Below are 18793 nucleotides of genomic sequence, written 5' to 3' on the forward strand. Positions count from 1 at the left end.
ACATATGATAGCGAAGAATGGATCTGTTTAACTTTTTAGTCTATATACCTGGGTCTCTTAATTATATTTTTTATTGTGGGCAAATACACATAACATAAAATTTACCAATTTTTACCATTTCTGAGCATACAATTCAGTGGCATTAAGACAATCCCATTGTTGGGCAGCCGTCGCCACTGTTTCCAGATCTTTTCCATCAGCCCCGAAAATTGATTTTTTTCTTTTTTTAAATCTTTCCTCCCTGCTCCCACCACACCCCAACCATTCTGACACATCCTCGCCTGCCACTTGCTAAGATTGTTGTCAAAAGACACACATCCCCTTTCACCGTGAACGCGTTGTGGAGTCAGATGGACTTGACTATGGAGAATCGTGGTCGCTTCTGGATTTTGAGCCTAGAGGGAAAAGTACGTGGTGAAAGTACACCGAGCTTTCAGGACCTGAGATATTTCTGTACAAGGCAGTTGATGCTTCTGACATTTGGTTTCATCTGCAGACCTGGAAGAGTTTTCCATTCCCATGCAACTCAGAGACGTCAGGATCCAGCGTGCCACCCAAGTCAGGTACGGGGCCCTGAGCCATGAGCTTGGAAGGCTGGCATCTTCTCCCTGGTGTGGCCAGCAGAGGCTCCAGCCCTCTTCCTCTTGCATCCTTCGGCCATTCAGGCCTCTCCTCCAGCCCCCACCCTTCACACCCCCTCTCCCCTCAGCCGTTTCTGTAGAGGGCCACCAGAGATCTCACCAACATGGCGGCATAGGTGATGGGGGCCCCGGGAGCTCACCTCCAGGGCTGCGGTCGGTGCCTCAGGAGCTGGGGCTTGGAGCTTCGACCTTCAGCTGCCCTCCTGGACGTAAGCTGCACTGTCTGCCGTGGACATTTTTCTCCTATGATGGGCTAGATTTGCCTGACGCCTGGTGATATGAGCGTGGCTCTGGACCCGGCTGTCTTCTCTGGCTTTACCCTGTCAAATGGCCGCGTGACAGCCCGCGTTTCGTGGCTCTGCTTATGTTTGCGTTTCCAGTTAGCACGCCATTCTTACCCTTCCAGAATATAAGGAATGTAGCTAGAAAAAGAAATCGATATACCTCTTAGGAAACGGTTTCTTTAGGAGGTTTCCTTTTAAAAGCCCTGTAACATGATCAGGAGGTCTGTGGTTTCTAGAAAGACTTAATCCTCAAAGAGTTGGTGGCCCAGGAGGGGGCGGCGGGGGGGCGGTCAGGGAGGCTTCCTGGTGTACAGTTTACATCTGCTGCTTACGGGTGTTCACAGACTTTGAGTGATGTTCTCTGGCTCTCTTCAAGCTAACATTATCCCTTTTGTACCCAGGTAGTTTTCATTTTAACTTGTTACCCTTTACCTATTAATGGGGGCTCAGAAATGCAGAGCCAAGGGATAGAGGGAAGCAAGGGGCAGAAAGAAGTCCATGCAGGAGGGAAAAGGAGGGCCATGAGCGACCTGCCCTGGGACACCTGTGGCTTGTGGAGAACAGTGAGCCTCTTTCTACCGGGGTTCCTATGGGTTGCAGTGACCTCTTGATCTTCTGCCTTTCACCTCAGGCTGGGGGATGTGGGTCTGTCCCTCCCAATTGGCATCTTTGGCTCATATCTTCGGGAAGGTGGACCTGACCTTCTTCAATGGGCTCTTGTCTTTACAGTCCACTCAGTGAGACCTTCTGATATTAAATTTGTGGCCGCCATCAGCAATGTGGAAACTGTGAGTATTTCAAGGAGACAGAGGTGGGAGTCAGGGTTTGGGACGGGGAGTCTCAGAATGAACTCCTGGTGGCCAGGCAGGAGAGGGGAACATTCATTATGGGAGAGGGGAACATTCTCCGAGTTGAGGATATTCTAAAATCTAGAGGGTCTGTGTCCTTTTTTTTTTTTTTTTTTTTAAGTCACATGAATGCCTCCCGTTCCATTAGGATGAGGAAACTTGGGGCGCCTGGGTGGCTCAGTGGTTAAAGCCTCTGCCTTCGGCTCAGGTCATGATCCCAGGGTCCTGGGATCGAGCCTCACATTGGGCTCTCTGCTCAGTAGGGAGCCTGCCTCCTCCTCCTCTCTCTCTCTGCCTGCCTCTCTGCCTACTTGTGATCTGTCTGTCAAATAAATAAAAAATCTTTAAAAAAAAAAAGGATGAGGAAACCTTCAGAGGTTCTCATTAATAAATTAAATCGATTGATCAATTAAGTCAAAGATCACACAGAATTTTAAAAATTGTTTCCTGAGCTTTATTTATGAGATAAAGGAAAAAATGTCCTCACCTGCTTGGTTAATTTTTTAAAAATCGACCCAGCTTTACTAATAGATTCTAAGTGGTCTATTTTATATGGTCAGGTAAAGAAGAATGAAAACAAGGAGAGAGGCGGAAAGAATGAGGAGAGAGGGATAAGCAGAGAGAGAGGATATGGAGGGGGTTGGTTGGAGAGCAATGTGGATGCCAGCGTGATTCCCTAGTCCGTGCTGGCCTCCCACAGCCCTGCCTGGCCTTGTCGCAGGAAGGGTCCGCATCCCTGCTGCCCCCAGAGCCAGCAGCCCTGGCTAAACAGAACACCCATCAGGCCAGCATTCACTCTGCCTCACAGCCCTGCAGCTGCACCCCTGCACCAGACCAGAGATATCCCCACACCACTCCCCAGCCCGCCATCCCCTTCAGTGCCTTCCTCCCTCCCTCAGCTACCAGGCTCCTTCCCAGTGGCCCTCCCCTGTCCCTGTTGCAGGCTGTCCTCCCTGTAACCTCAACCCTTTCCCTTGGGCCCCTGCCAGCCACCTCGGCCACCTCGCTGCAAGCCCCGACCCCCTCCCCAGGCACCGTGCCACCCCTCCAGAAAGAACCAGGCTTGACATTAGCAAACAGATCAGGGGCCAGTGGAACCTGGCAGCAGGGCCTCCCACCCTCGCCCTCCTTCTCGGTGCTGGGTGTGACTGTCACGGTGTGTGGATGGGCACAAAGGCGATGTCTACTGGCAGGAGAGAGGTGGAAGGGGAGGCCAAGGAGAAAAGATGCTTCGTGTCACGGAGAGCACCTGGCGTTTGTTAGGCCCCTATGCCAGGGATGTAGGTGACGCTAGCTGGAGGTCTGGAGCACGTTCCCTTCTGGGTCGGGAATTCACTGAAGGAAACGTGTCAGGCTTCTAGAGTTCCAGCTGTCTACCCTTGGTGACTTCCCTTCTTTGCTGGCAGCTCGCAAGAGCTCTCTCGCTCATGAATTACAGTGTGAGTTGAATTATACAGAATTCATGTGTAATGAATTACACATGACACCAGAGCTCCTGCCTATGACTCTGCTCCCCTTTCTCCTCCTGTGCACTGGCCTGGCACCCCATCCCAGACCACTACCCTCACACGATGGGCACCCCAGCCTCCGGGGTAAAACCTGAGAATGCGGTTCCCTGGAGGCAGTTTTCCTGTGTGCCCAGAGCCCACAGCGGTGAACTTAGCCTGGTCTATAGAAAGTATCAGGCTGGGGGAAAATCCAGAAAAGCAGTGAACTTAGAAAGAAAAAAGTTCATAATTCTGGTGCCTCCCTCCCCCCCCCATGTTCCTGGAGCTTTCTGTCACCAAGGCACAATCTTCCTTACCTGTGCCTGTAGCTTGTGTTTGTTGAATTGCTCCAGACAACTTTTCCTCACTGAATGTCAAAGATCAGATTTGCAAATGCTTGTAAAAATTATTTGCAAACTAACATACACGATACGTGTTCAGTATAAGAAAAAATCAAAGCATACGTATACAGAATAAAAAGTTGAAGATTTCCTTTGATTACCTATTCTGCTTCAACACACACACACACAAGCACATGCCCCTATATATACAGTGAGACAGAGGGAGAGTAACCAAAATCGGGTTATACGGCAATATACTATCTGTGACTTGTTTTTTGTTTTGCATCGTTTGCTTAGCTAAGAGTTCAGACATTTTCCATGCCAGGGAGGTTACAATCCACTGTATCAACTTCCTTGAAGACGGGCTTTGTGTCTTAATTAGGTTTGTATCTCTAGCGCCATCATGCATTCAGCCAAGGAAGAATATGGCTCCCGCAGGCAAGATGGAGGCACAGGAGCTTCCTGGGTTTATCCCAGGTTCCCTTGCTGGGACTCCTCCCTGGGCTCTTCCCCTATCTCCCCACCTTGTTCCTCTTGTTCTCTCCCTTTCCTTCCCCTCAGCAGCCCCAACAAGCTTATCGTAGGCAAGAACTCTGCCATCATTCAGATCCCCTGTGGTTGGGCACAGGCTGTCTGCTTTGCCTCAGCCCCGGAGCTGCCTTCCCTCCTGAATTCCCCTGCCTGCCCTCCTGGTTTATGGGTCCTGACTAGCACTGGAGTGTGATTTTTGTTTAACTTGCTGCCTTTCCCTGGAAATTTTGCCTTTCAAACTCCTCAATAAGGAGTAAAAGTCTCCATCCCACTTGGAGGAAGGTTGTGGTCAGCCTACCCTCCCAAGAATGCTCCAGAGGGGTGACCCAGTTCTATAGACTGTTTGTCATTCGAGCTGGGAGGTGAAGGACAGACCCTTTAAAGAGAAGTAGCAGCGGACTGCGTGTAGGCAGTGTGGGTACGATTGTCACCTGTCCCCACTAAACCTGGAGACACTGTCTTCGAGGAATTTTGAAGAGAAAATTTGTGTCAGAACTCAGGAAACTACTATGACTGCCAATAGCTAATATTTACCAAGTACTTTCTACACGTTGGGCGCAATTCTGAAGTTCCAGAGGACCCTGCAGAGGACACAGTTCCCATGTGACTTACCAGAGTCCCGCCTCAGTCTTCCAGCCAGGGAACCTCTTCGGCAGACCGTGTCGTGTGTTGTCCGGCATTTTACTGGGACGAGAATCAGAAACTTACTTTGTTCGTTCAAAAAATATTTAACCAACAAATATTTATTGAATACTCAGAATGTGTCAGGCGCTGTCCTCAGTCCAAGGAATACAGTCCAGAACAAAACAGACACGAACTCCTGCCTCGTGGCACTTACATCTGAGTCGGGGAGACAAACAAGAAACGAAATTTCAGATTAGAACGGTCACACAACAAAACAGCCCCTTGTGCATCCATGGAGAGGTCAATGGTCTACAGGGCCGCATTTCAATCCAAGCTCTCCTGTCCCTGTCTTCTGTCCTGAAGAAAACATTCCCACCTGCTCAGCCACCTTCCTCACTCACACCTCTCATCTTTTCCATCTTTTCCAGCTTCCAGACTCAGGAACCGTCACCCTGAACAAGCAGAAATGGTAATTGCCCTGGCACCGCACTCTCGAGCTGAGAGGGGCCTCGCACAGGATCTGCTCTCAGCTCTTGGCTTCACTGATGGGGAAACCCAAGGGTTGGGGAGGAGGTGTTTGTTCCAGGTGCCCTCCGGAGCAGGTGGCCGCATGAGGACAAGAATCCAGCCTCCTGCCTGCCAACCCAACACCCTTCTGCCCACAGATCACCCTGGGTCCTCTGGGTGACCAGGGAGGAAACGTGGGGAGGGCTGACTACTAAGTTCTTGCTTCCCACCACCTGTCTCCTTGCTCTGCTCAGGGGGAAGCAAGCACGGGTGGGCCAGGATCGTGTCTCTGTCTACACCAGGGGCTGCACCCCCTTCTAGTTTTGAACCAGACTAGAGGAAGATCCAACAAAGCTGTCCGCCTCCTATTTTGGGGGCTGCATAGCCATCTGCAGTGTGTCTAGCTCTGGGAAGGATAAATCCAGAACCAGAGCAAGGCTGAGCTGCAGCTTGTTATGAACGAGACCACACCGGTCAAGGGAAAAGGTTGACAAACAGTCTGTTGCTTGTGTGTCTGCTTCTACCTGCAGGACTGACCAAAGGCCACAGCAGGTGTGCATGGAAGTGGTGACAGGTGAGTCCTGTGGCTTCCAGGCCGGTTTCCAGATTGTCCCCATCCCTCCCAACACAGCCATGTTTTGGTTAGTGAAGACAGAGTACCCTAGTGGCCACTTCCTCATGGAGCCTGAGGAGAAGTAGGGAGGCATTTTGAGAAGACCGATAAGAAGCAAGGGTAGGACAAGTCACGTGCCCTAGAAGGTGGGGGGTGTGAGAAATGTGTCCGAGGGTCTCTGAGTGACAAGAGGCCAGGAGGCATTAGGGTAAGGGATCCTGGGGTGGAAGGGACATCAGGGGTAGCAGAGTCCTGAAGCTCCTTCTCCCCCAAGACCACAGGGCTGGGCTGGTAGCACTTCCTCGAGGGAAACCACCCACCATTCTCCCCTCTCCCTGCACCAAGAAAACCCAGGTCTCATGCTCAGTCCATTTCATTTCACAATAACTCCCTTACTTGTAGAATAAACACATCAATCAGGTTCAGGAAAATGAAAAGAAGAAAATAAAAATTAACTGCAATCCCACTACCCAGAGATGATCCTTGTTAACATGTTGGTCTTTTTACATATGCATGTGCTTATGAATATGCAATTGGTGGCCTGGTTCTTTGCATTTACTCTCTGAGACCCCTTACGACTTTATTAAGTCATTCAGAAGCCCCCAAGTCCCTCATGCCAGCCGAATTAGCCTCGCGGGATGTTAGTCGCCTCCGCTTGCTGCTCACCAGGCAAGAACGAGGAAAGCACCTTTCACTTCCTAATTAGAGCGGGAAGCCTCTGGAGTTGATACCCCAGCGGGCACAATGACAAGTAAGGTAGATAGGGCCCTGTCAATCCAGCCAGTGACTTTCTCCAAGAGCCTGGGAATTATTAGGTTCTCTGCAAAGGATAGGGAGGCATAAGATACTACCCATCCTTTCAGCCACCACCCTCTAGCGGGGAAGGTTGAGGCCAGGTGTCTATCCCACCAGGATCTGATTGACAGCTGAGGGGATACTGGGGACCAAAATGGCAGGCAGGTCCCCTTGCAGAAGGTCAAAGCATTCCAAAAGAGGAGTCCTCCGCTGACTTAGTGATTGTCACAGCTCTGCCTCGGTTTGGCCATGTTTACCTTTAAATGGCAAAAAATAAATAAATAAATAAAAAGATATACTGGTGTATTTTGGGGGGTTGGGAAGATGGGATGTAGGTTCAACTCTGAAGCACAAATACAGCTGCTGCTTTGCCTGATTTCTCAACTTGTCACCACTGTTTGGTCCCTCCCCCACGTGGTAACAAGTCCCTACTGCCCTTCATTCAGCACAGAGTGCCCAGGAGTCCCACCGGCCAGAGCTGCCGCGGAAGGCAGGGCGGCAAGGGCATATTTTGCACCTGAATGTCCCCAGAGGCAGAACTCTCCCATAGCTACTGGTGGATCCAGACCCCCTACTGCACAGGGAAAGTGGGGGGGAGCAGAGTGCCAGACCCGGGAGTTCAGTGGGGCGGCCAAGCCAGCCGAGGAGCAGTGGGTCCGCCGAGGGGAAGGAATTCCAGAGACACCCAGGCCAGTGCAGTGGTATGTTGGGCCCACCTGGTTCAGCCCACCTGTCCTTTAATCCCCAAACCTCTGAATTCTTCAAATCCAGCCATGTCCTCTCCTACATGGCCATTTTGCAGATGGGGAAACTGAGTCTCAGGGGGGTACACAGACGTTCCCAGGGTTACAGGATCAGTATATGGTGCAGTGCCCACAGCCTGGGCCTTTCGTTCTGACCCCACTGGAAAGCAAGAGAGGTGGCAAGGACAGACAAGGCTCACAGCAGACTTAAAGCAAAATGACAGAAGGATTTGTGTGAAAAGCTCCACGGTCTCATCTGATCACAAAGCAGCAATGCAGGGCAAGTGCGTTTCTGGAAGGCTCTTTCAAACACCTAGCACCAGGTATCATGTTTGACCGTTCGCTCTCGCAGACTCTCCTGCGGGGAGGGAGGGAAGGCGTCCTCCATCCCCAGCCCCCCCTCACCCGCAGGGGCACACACTGGCCGTGTCGTCTGCAGCTGGCTTCCGAGCTTCCTGTTTTGTCCCCACGTGTGGGAAGGGGCTCTTCCTTCAAGTCGCCAGGACTTAGAGAAGGAAGTTCATTAGCTGGGGTCGAGGATGAAGCCTGAGTCACCCATGACCTAGGTGGCCGCCCAGGCAGACCAATCCAAGAGACTGGTCTCCTGACTCCCTGCTCGGCTCTGCCACCACCGCGCCATCTGCAGCCAGCACAGGGCCAGCCCCCTTCCACCCCCCGCAAAGCCCAGGCGCATCTGCACGGAGGCAACAAGGAAGGAGGACTGGGGTGCGGGGACGTGTCTCCTTCCCATGACACTCTCCGGGCTCTGCCCTCTCCTCTCTCGGGAGCAAGGCACAACTTAACTGCTCCTGACAGCGCTATTTTTAGCGGTCCTCTGGCTGTCAGCTCTGGGACGCGCATTCCCTGGAGCTTTCCCGCCCTGCTGTCACTCACAGGAGGAGGAAGGGGGGGCTGGGAGGCAAGCTTCCCCCAGGGTCCCTGTCCCAGCACACTTTCCCTAACGAGTCGATGGCGCACGACAGCAAAAAGCTTGGTGATTGAAAGCTCTGGTTCCAATCCTAGCAGCTTCTGTTTACTGTGCAACCTTGAGTAGCTTGCTTGGCTTCTCCCAGACTTAGTTTCCCCTTCACACGTGGAAGGCCCTTAGCCTTGATGCTAGCTTTTAGTTCCATTCACGTCCAGGGGCGCACTTGGAGGCTGACCCCGCAGCAGATGGTGGCTGTGAAGGGCGTGCTTTGGAATCGTGGCAGTCACCCTCGCGGCTCAGCCCACGCGAGTCCGCCTTTATGGGTCCCCTCCAGCCGGCCGGGCCGCAGCCTCAAAGCAGCTCTCTCTTCAGTCCTTTCAGACATCATCAGATATTTCAACCCCTCTGTTCTGAGGCCTCTGTGCACCCCTGGGAAGAAAGCGGTACCCCATATTGGTGTCAAGTAAGTCTCCTTCCTGGCATTTTCTGGGCCGTGTTCTCCTGTCTGTCTCAGGCACCTGGGCGGGTGGTGGGGCAGCTGTGGGCAAAGGCAAAGAGAAAGAGAGGTCTGCATTAAATCAAAGTCCAAATGTGTCTCCGGCATGGATTTCTGGTCCATCATGCCTGATGGGCCTCGTTTTAAAAATCAGGTCAATGTCTGCCCTGCAGAAGAGGGCAAGGCGGGGGAGCGGAGCCATGTGGCCTCAGGCTCTGAGACCCGCACCCCCGCACAGGCCGGAGCAAGCTTCCGGCCCTCGGAGACGTTCTAGCCACCTGATTTTTCTCTGCCCTCCCTCTGTGCAGAGACTGGCGGGCACAGGCAGAGGAATTGGTGAGGAGCATGAAGGAGGACCAGGTGAGGACCCGTCTCATTGAGGTAGGGGCTGCCCATGTCTGCTCGAGGTGGAGGTGGGGGGGCTGCTGAACCCAGCAAGCAGTGCAGCTGGGACCCCCACCCCCCCACAAAGATGCCCTTCCCTTGGCGAGTCTCTGGGGTCCATTAAAACCCAGGGCCACTCCTTATGTTCACAACATAGTGCTGCCCAATGTCAGCAGATAAAAGTGACTTTGCACTTGGGAGATAGTTGAGAGCTTGGGTGCCAGGGGGTATGGTTTGAGTGTGAATCCTAAAGTCTCGACATGTTAGCTGTGTGATGTTGGGTGAGGCCCTTAACCCCTCCAAGCCTCAGTTTCCCCATTTATGAAATGGGCAAAATTACAGAGCCTGCAGCACAGGATTAGGGAGGATTCAGTGGGGTGTCAGATGTGTCCGGCACAGACGCGTTGCTCAGTGAAAGCCTGTCATTGTCAAAGTCATTGGGGTGATGATTGCTGTTATTACCATATTCTTTTTAGTTCTTGGGTGGAAGTCATGTAACAGACAGGCTGCGGTCTTGGTACCTGCTCTCCTAGCAGTTCAGACACTCTTTACTGGGTAACTCATATGAGTTTGTAATAAGCACCCTCTGATCTTTTGTGTCCTCCTTATGGGCAAGGACCAAATCAAGGCAAGCCTTAGCTATTCAGCTGGCTGTCACTAGGCCCTGAGCCTAGACCCCTAGAACCAGGGGAAGATGCCGTCTCAGCCAGCTGTACATTCATCACAGAGTTCGGGGATTAAAACTACAGGAACAGTGACAGGTACAGGAGATATGCATCCTCCTACTGGGAGAATTCCAGAATTTCCAGAATAGTCATAACCTTCTGGAGAATGGCTAGGTGATCCTAAACCCAATCCCGTAATTTTACAGATGAACAGACTGAAATCCCAAGAAGTCCTGGGACCTGCCCAAGTCCACACAGCTAGTTACAGCTAAAATCTAAAGTGCCTGAGCCACACTCCAAGGTTCCTCGAGTGCACTGTGTTGCCTCTTAAAAAACAAAATGGGGGCTGCCTGGGTGGCTCAGTGGGTTGGGCCTCTGCCTTCGGCTCAGGTCATGATCTCAGGGTCCTGGGATCGAGTCCCGCATCGGGCTCTCTGCTAGGCAGGGAGCCTGCTTCCTCCTCTCTCTCTCTCTACTTGTGATCTCTCTCTCTGTCAAATAAATAAAATCTTAAAAAAAAAATGAAGGTTTATTTGTTTGTTCTGCAAATAATACATGTTCATTAGAGAAAAATCGGAAAACACATATAAACAAAAGGAATATTAAAGCCATCCTTCAACCTGATACTCAGAAATCGTAACTGGGAACAAATTGGTGTGTATTCCCTTCCATGTTTTTTCTAAGCACGTATATCTGCATATATCTGTATATGTTTTATTAAACAGGCATGTTACTAGATGTAGATACTTTTTATAACCTGCTTTGTCTCCGTGTAACATTTTCCATGACAATAAATACATTTTCTAGCATCCTTTTTTTTTTTAAGATTTTATTTATTTATTTGACAGAGAAAGATCACAAGTAAGCAGAGAGGCAGGCAGAAGGAGGGGGAAGCAGGCTCCCCACTGAGTAGAGAGCCCAATTCGAGGCTTGATCCCAGTACACTCAGATCATGACCTGGACAAAAGGCAGAGGCTTAACCCACTGAGCCACCTAGGTGCCCCTCTAGCATCCTTTTAACAGCTACATCTTACAAGCTTTCCACAATTTACACAGCAATCCCCTAATTTAGACATGTATGTTGTTTATAATTTTTCACGCTTAGAAACAAGACTTCATCATTGCAACTAAATCTCTCCCTGTATCCTTGTTTCCTTAAAATACATGTCAGGAAATGGAATTATTAGATCGAGGGGTATGCCCTTAAAAAATAGTTTTTATATATTTTGCCAAATTGCCTTCTAGGGAAGTTATACAACTTTAGATTCCTATCATGTACTTCTTTTGAAACAAAATCATAAATATGATTGTATGGGTGTGGGTCATAAAACTGAACAACTTGAAAAGAAAACAGTTCTTCTGATGCCAGTTCTCATCACTCTGTCTTTTCATGTTCTTGCCCTTTTTTTCAGCAACTTGACTTTCAAAATGACTGGAAGCTCATCAACGTGTTTTTCAGTAACTCAAGCCAGGATCACCTCTGTCCTTCCACCCAACAGGTGAACCGCAGGCTGGAAGGCAGAGGGTGGCTGGTGTAGGCATGAAGGCAGTGGACTGGCCCAAAGCCCACCCGGTCTGTGACCTGTCAGGCTGGGCCTGATGGTAGCTGTTTCAGAACATGGGCAAACAGATGGATAATGAGTGGGTGTTGGTATCTAAGGGCTCAGGGAGCCATATACAGGAGGAGTGTTTTTAACGTACCGCCCTTCGTATCAGGAAAAGGAAATCGAGGTGTAGAGTGGCTTGAGTCAATGTTCAGCCTGTGACTGAGGCAAATCAGCATCCTAGTTAAAAATCATTTGCTTCTTGTGGCTCTGACTGTATGTTAGCACCAAATTTGGGAAATAAAACAGAATATGTGTGCTCTTGTGGCATGTTGGCCCGTGGCCTCTGGTGATAAGGGAGAGCTGGTGTTTGTGTAGGTAGACTGTAACTTCCAGGCTCTTTGGCATTCCTGGGAACAGGACATGAAATGTGTGACTGTGCTTTATATTTATGTAGGTGACTATCTATGACTTAAGCCTTTACTGGAGATTAGTCCCAATTAGGATCAGTTGAAAGTATAAGGGATGGCTTAGATACCCAGGCTCTGGTGACATAAATGGCACACAGACTCCTCCTCAGGAACTGACGCCTTAGGCACATAAGCCCCTTGTGGCAGACCAACTCCCTGCCCACTGTGCAATCAGCCACCACCCAGGGCCGCCACCGGGCCATGGCCCAGGCGTGGGTGGGGTTTCTTGAGGTGCTGTCCTCCTTCCTGCGGCCCCTGTCCCACAATACCTGCTCTTGCCTTCCTCCAAATTCCCCGTGCTCCCTTGGACTCCTGGCCCACCATTAACCCCTTCCATTACTGATGTTGGGCCCTGGGAGGATGCTGATGGAGGCCCACCTTCCCTGACCAGCTTTGGTGGAACAGTATTCCTGCAGATCTCCTGGGTTTGTAGCATACAGATCTTGAAGCCTTATTTTTCTGCTTTACTCCCTGTTTTCTCCAGCACCAAGTGCCTTGTTTATTCTCTGCTCCATGCCCTGTTTATTCTCTGCTCTGGTCATTATATACACCAATATTTATTCGTGAATTTACACATCCACACATTGAAGTGCTCCAATGAGCACCTAGGCATTGCTGCATTCCTCTGCGTATCCACTCATCCACCCATCTGTCCATCCGTCCGTCACCTCATCATGCACAAGATCCTTCCTCTCTTCCTACATGCATGCTGTTGTATTTATACTGTTTGCATATGCTAGCATTTGTTTGATTTGTTTTAAATGTTTGAATGCATTCATTGGTGCTTCCACTCATTCATGACTTTATCTTTAAGGAAAGATAAACACACATTCCTTGCACTCCAGCCTCCCTATGACACGGATTCTGGAGTTCTTTCGTGTGTGTGTGCCTTTAAGCATTCTTGCCTACACAGCGACTTTCCATGTGTACGCATCCGTTACGCACTATTCACTTTTACTTTCAGTTGGACAAACACCGCACACGTTCTTCTGCCTTTAAAAAAACTGAAACATTCCAGTCCAAGCTAAAATATCCTTTTGCCACCACCTCAACTAAGGAGTTGCTATAGCAGGGCTTGCCGTCAGGGTCAAACCAGGCGGGGATGCCCCAGGCTCCCTAGGAAAGACGGAGGCCCCGAGTGTGGAAAAGATGGGCAGCAAGGACCTTTCTAGGCAGAGTTCCCAAGACTCCTCCGAAGGGAAAGTGCACTGCTCCATGTCATGTTCAGGGAGACCCTCACTTAGCCTGCAGGGAGCAGACAAAATCTTGCTGGCTGTGGCAACAGAGCAGGCTGAAGGGCCTTGACAGGACACCTTTGCATCAAAGCAGGGAGGCGGGAGTAGGAGCTGCCCTTCAGGGCTCCTCCAGCCCTAGTGATTGACAGCTGTCTCCAGAGTGCCTGCCTGCGTCCCCCCAGGAGACAGAGAGGGAACTCGGCCTCCCATGTCTTCCTGTCTGAACCAAGTCGCCCCAGGGGACAGCTGGTTTGCAGGCTGCTTAGGAGTTTGCCTTGTTGTAGAATTTATTAATTTATTATTAGTTTCTTTCTTTTTTTTTAACCCTGAAAAGGTAAACTAGGGTGATTTTTGAAGTCCTCTCCTTTGTTTATTTATTTTCATGACCAACAAAGAATTGGAGAGGTAGGAGGTATCTTTAAATATTCAGAAACAGGGGCTGGCTAGGATTCTTTCCCTGAGCCCTTTTCTCCCTGGGGGCCCATGTGGCAGCAGGGGCGGGGTGGGGGGGCTGTGATAAAAGGGTACCATATAGAAGTTTTGAGAACCAGCTGGGTCCTTAAGTCCAGGGGTAAATTTGTTCCTTCTTTGGCCCTGATTTTCTTCAGAGAAAAGTGATTCCATCAGCCTTTGGGTGTAGTCTGGGGCCCCCTCCCTCCTTGTGAGCTTTAGAATGGCCCTCACCTTGGTTTGCCCTTCTTTGGCATGGAACTTCCCATTGGGAGAGTCTGGTTTTTCCTTAGTGAATAATGGGTTGGGGAAGTCAGAGAATGGACAAAAATCTGGGACCAGACTCACTCCCAAAGCCTAATGGAATCACTTTTCTCTGAAGAAAATCAGGTCCAAAGGAGGAACCCTTTGGAACTCCTGGATTTAAGGACTCTGATAGGATAGGGGGTGGGGAGAGAAAGGGACAGGCCCACAGGAGCCTGCTTGTCCTTGGCCCCATATGCCCCCCCCCACCCCCCCCACCCCCGTGCTCAGCCCGTTTCTCCTCCCCGAGCAGAGGCTTGCAGAGGGACGCCTGGACACTCTAGCTGGGGCTCTGGACTACCTGCACCAGAAGGTAAGACGTGCAGCCTGTCTGGGCCCGGCGGCCGCAGGCCCTGAGCTGCCGTTCCTCGCGGACATCTTGGGCCGGGAGGAGGAAACCGCCCTTCCAAGGGTTGATGGGCCAGGTGCCACTTTATTCCCAAGTGGCCTCCACTAAGATGGGGAAAATGGACTCGGGAGGGAAGCCAAGACCCAGGGGGAAAGCAGAGGCTGTGGAGGAGCCCATCTTCTCACCTTTTAAGGAAAACTGGGTCTGGTATAGAGCTCTTGATATCAAATATTTCTGAGCCAGACTTCTGGGGAAGAAGAAGGGATAGAGCACAGTTCCTCCCTGCGGTCTCAGTGACCCTCCTCTTTCCTGAGGCCTCTAAGTCTAGGGCAGGGACAGCCAAGACCATTCCCTTTCTAAAGTGACCTTTATAAGCTGTGCAGTTCTGAGAACAAGGGGACATCCCACCACACCCTTTGCTCCCCAGGGAGGCAGCTTTTCCATTAGTCCCACTACCACCAACGTCTCGCTCCCCTGTTGACACGCCGGGGATGGGTGGTGAATGACGCCTTTCTTGAATGGCAGAGCTGGCTGTGCCTGCAGCTTTGGACAGCCCCCAACCAAATGCCTCCCAAAGGACGTTTTTAACCAAGGAAAGGCCCCCCACCGTGTTTGACCAGACACCAAAGAGTCCCCAACCCAGGATTCCAGAGAAGCCCCTGGGTAGCCGTGGTGACCTTGCCAGTGCTCATCATTTCCCTCGTCCCCTCCTAGGTCCCCAAAGCATTTGTGAACCTGGTGGATCTCTCTGAGACTCTGGTGGTCTCTCACTGGGACCAAGGGACTCAGCTCAGGTAAAAAGGGAGGTGAAATGAAACCAGCATCTGTTCATTGATGGCCATGTATCAGCTGCAGTGTGGGACACAGGCATCCGTCCTGTGAGGGCGACCCTACCCTTTATTCTCCTCCAACGTGTGCCTCCTTCCTTCTCCGGCACCTCTAAGACTTCCAACTTCTCCTTCCACACTCCTTAAGCAACTCCCAGGATGTCCCCCCTGTCTCTGGCCCCATCCTTCCCCTACAGGCAGCCTGAATGGCCGACATGGCACCCACGCTCTCATTTCTTGTTCGTTTTCACTGGCAGTCCTGTGGCAGAGCCCTGCAGAGACTCAGGAGAGACCTCAAAGCTTTCCAAGATGGTGACACAATGGTCCTATCAGGTGAGCCCTCCCTGGGAGGCTGGCTGTGGTTCCCCAGGGGCAGGTGGTCCTGGAGGAGAACAGGGATGGCAGGAACAAGGAGGGAGCAAGCTTCTTAATGTCCTACTTCTTCCACTGAACCCAGCACTGAGAGTCAGGGACCAAAGAGAGCTGCTCTGCATTCTCTTCCTAGCAATGCTCTGGTGTTCTCTTGTGTGAAGTGGGGACGTTGGGGGGTGGGGGTCGGTTGTGGTACCTGAAGTCAAAGATCAAGAACTCTGCTGATTCATTCTGAAATGCTTTTGGTCCTTCTAACCGCCTGTATCATGCAGCGGTGGCTGGTGAGCTGGTTTGCCCAGGTGGGGCTTGCTTCCCAGACCGCAGCCCCTGCCCAAGTCAGGATTCTGGAAGGTGAGCCGTTCTAGCTTAGAGAAAGGATTCAAGGGAGCATGGAGGGCTCAGTGGACACCATCATCCCTGTCGGCAAACAGCTCACAGCACAGGTTCCTCCTGACCTGTGCTACCATGATGGTTTTGATTTAAGAAGCAAGTCCTACGTGAAGCTGCTTATGGCTCTTCTCACTTGGGAAATGACATGTTTGGTTTTTGTTTATTTGTTTTTTATACCTAAACACATACATATTTGCACTTTCTTTTTTTTTAAATTAACATATAATGTATTATTAGCCCCAGGGGTACAGGTCTGTGACTCGTCAGGCTTACACACTTCACAGCACTCACCATAGCACATACCCTCCCCAATGTCCATAACCCCACCACCCTCCCCCTATCCCCCTCTCCCCAGCAACCCTCAGTTTGTTTTCTGAGATTAAGAGTCTCTTACAGTTTGTCTCCCTCCCCGGTCTCATCTTGTTTCATTTTTTTCCCTCCCTTCCCTCCATGAGCACCCCCACCCCCGCCCTGCCTCTCAAATTCCTCATATCAGAGAGGTCCCATGATAATTGTCTTTCTCTGATCGACGTATTTTACTCAGCATAATACCCTCTAGTTCCATCCACGTCCTTGCAAATGGCAAGATTTCAGGGGGTTTTTTGATGGCTGCATAGTATTCCATTGCATATATATACCCCATCTTCTTTATCTGGAAATGACATCTTTGGAGTGGCAACTAGCACCGCCCTGGACAGAAGCCAGCCCTGGAGGAGAGCATGGGGCCCTAGCACGAGCTGGCCTGGCGTGTGCTTCTTGAGCTGCCAAAGAATATATTTCAGGTCCATCTCGCGTATCGCCTGTTGCTGGGGCCTCAGAGGAAAATGAAAACCTGGTTTAGTTCATCAAAGGGCCCCAATATGTGAGACGATGGGGAGCGTCCGAATAGCGTTTAATTCTGAACAGCGCAGATCGGTGATCTGGGCCTCGGGGCCACTCGGAGCTCCCTGGTCAGAGGACAGGCAGACTGGTTCTTGCTCAGGCTCTGGGTGCCCACCTCCTCACTCCCTTCTTCAGGAGAGCTGGGACCATCTCCTGGCCGCCAGCAAGTACAACGAGCAGGAGTCCTTCGTGGTGGTTTTCCAGCCTGCCTTCTACGAGACCCCACCTTCGGTGAGTGAGGGCTGCCGCGAGGAGCCTCCCCCCGTCACTGTCCCCTCCACAGGAGCCCCAGCCCGGCAGGGCTTCCCCAAGCCCAGCATATGCAGTGTTGGGGGAGAAGGGCTGTGCTACCCTCTTATACTTTCTTGACAATGTCCCCCACAGGCTTGGGTAGCCCCAGGAGACGGGCTCCTAGACGCACAGCAGCCCAAAGGTAGAGCTTCTCTCTCCCTGGGAGGGACAGTGCTTGGATTGCCCCCACTCACCCTGTAGTCACTGGGCGAATGCCTCTTGCCCCACTGGGGCTGCCCAGACCATGAGCACTTTGGTGGGTTCACATGTGCTCCCCAAGTTCTCTCAGAGGATGTAGCACTGGGCATCTGGGACGGTCCCTCCCTTCAGGCTCCGATCCTGCCTGTTGGAGTCCTGATGTCCCCTTTAGGACCCCCAGGATGTTCCGATAGTGGTTTAAAAGGAGAAGGAGGAATATTAGCTCCCATCCTCCCCACCCCAACTCAGACCAGCCCTGAGCCCCTTCCCCATCACCCGCTCCTTCTGTTTCACTCAGTATGTACAGACTTCCGACAACAAAGGGCAGCCAGGCATCTGACCTCCCCCTGTGGGCCCCCACCTCTGAGCCCTGTCCCCAGACAGGGTCCTGGAACTACGCACCACTATTGGTGGGGTTGGGGCTGAAAGAGAGTCTGGGCAGGTGAGGGCCACCCCGTCTCTGCCAGGGAGAGCTTCAAGGTGCACATCAGGTCACCCCATCCTCAGGGGAGCACAGGGGTTCTCATCTGGTTCTCTTTCAGGGGGAGCGATCACTCCAGGACCCCAGCACACTCGCCTTGAATCTCTGGAACATCATGGTGAGTGGCTGGGGGTCCCGGGGGGCCACTGTGCCAGCTGGGGGGTTGGCACACTGGAAGAGAGGCGGGACCTCCACCGCCACACACTGTGCCCACTGCTCTGATGGAGGGGCTGCAGGGTGCCCTCAGGACCCCAGGGCAATGATTTGGGGCCACCAGGGGCCCTTCCCGTACCCGGTGACAGCCCAGCTCTGATCTTCTGGGGGAGTTCACCTTATCTCAGCTCTGGGCCACCGCATTCCTGTTCTTCCCAGAGGCCGGGTGTCTCCTCCGAGTCTCTGCGGTGATGTCAGTTGGAGTGAGGCACTGGGGATCAGGTTCACTTAACATTTCCACGATCGTGTGGCTCAGAGGCCCAGGGTGGTACCCATGATGAGCACAGACTTGGAATGACAGAGACCTGGGTTCAAGTCCTAATTCCCCTCCTCATTAGCTGTGTGAATGTAAGTCCTCAGCATTCCTTCTGCAAACTCCTGACCCGGCCCTCAGTGAGTACTCCCCACGTGTGGACCCTTCTTACTGTACCTATGACAGGCTTTCCCCAGACTATGGGGTCCCTCAGGGTCAGCTGGGATCAGTCTGTGGATGGGACAGAACATCAAAACCGAACATTTCCGGGGCACTGGACAGAGACCTGATTTTGTCATTTTTCCCCCCATTCAGGTTGCCCTATTTTTAGAATTCCAGTGATAGAAACTTGGTTTTCTTCCTCCTTGGTTCGAAAAAATTCATCTCCTCAGCTAATGTGCTGGGCTGAGAACCATGAGCAGCAGCAGTCAGCACGCATTAGTCAGGAATAAGAGGCACAGGCAGGGTCCCCAGATGGGTCATGGCAATGGGTTCACACCATCCCTTGGAGAAGACAGGGATTCGTTTTTTGATTTCTTGAACAAGAACCCTCTCGTGGGTCTGACCCTTGGGTAGGCTATTTCCTCAGAAAACTACTCTGCTGCTGGGATGGTCAGAGAAAAGGAATGTGGCCCTTCCTACAGGGGC

At 51.6% G+C, this 18793-nt stretch overlaps 1 protein-coding gene across 1 annotated transcript in view; it reads left to right on the top strand.

The window, feature by feature from the left end:
* The window catches only part of PLB1 (phospholipase B1), a 145238-nt gene that overhangs the window by 44460 nt on the left and 81985 nt on the right, over positions 1-18793 (top strand). Inside the window, exons 4-15 of the mRNA XM_047745744.1 lie at positions 497-563; positions 1655-1713; positions 5185-5225; positions 5794-5837; positions 8715-8805; positions 9147-9198; positions 11300-11386; positions 14140-14202; positions 14953-15032; positions 15323-15398; positions 16845-16940; positions 17741-17797. Coding sequence (XP_047601700.1) covers positions 497-563; positions 1655-1713; positions 5185-5225; positions 5794-5837; positions 8715-8805; positions 9147-9198; positions 11300-11386; positions 14140-14202; positions 14953-15032; positions 15323-15398; positions 16845-16940; positions 17741-17797 — 813 coding nt within the window. The remainder of the gene's footprint in view (positions 1-496; positions 564-1654; positions 1714-5184; positions 5226-5793; positions 5838-8714; positions 8806-9146; positions 9199-11299; positions 11387-14139; positions 14203-14952; positions 15033-15322; positions 15399-16844; positions 16941-17740; positions 17798-18793) is intronic.

This window comes from Lutra lutra, chromosome 9, assembly GCF_902655055.1.
Source record: "Lutra lutra chromosome 9, mLutLut1.2, whole genome shotgun sequence".
Lineage (NCBI taxonomy): Eukaryota > Metazoa > Chordata > Mammalia > Carnivora > Mustelidae > Lutra > Lutra lutra.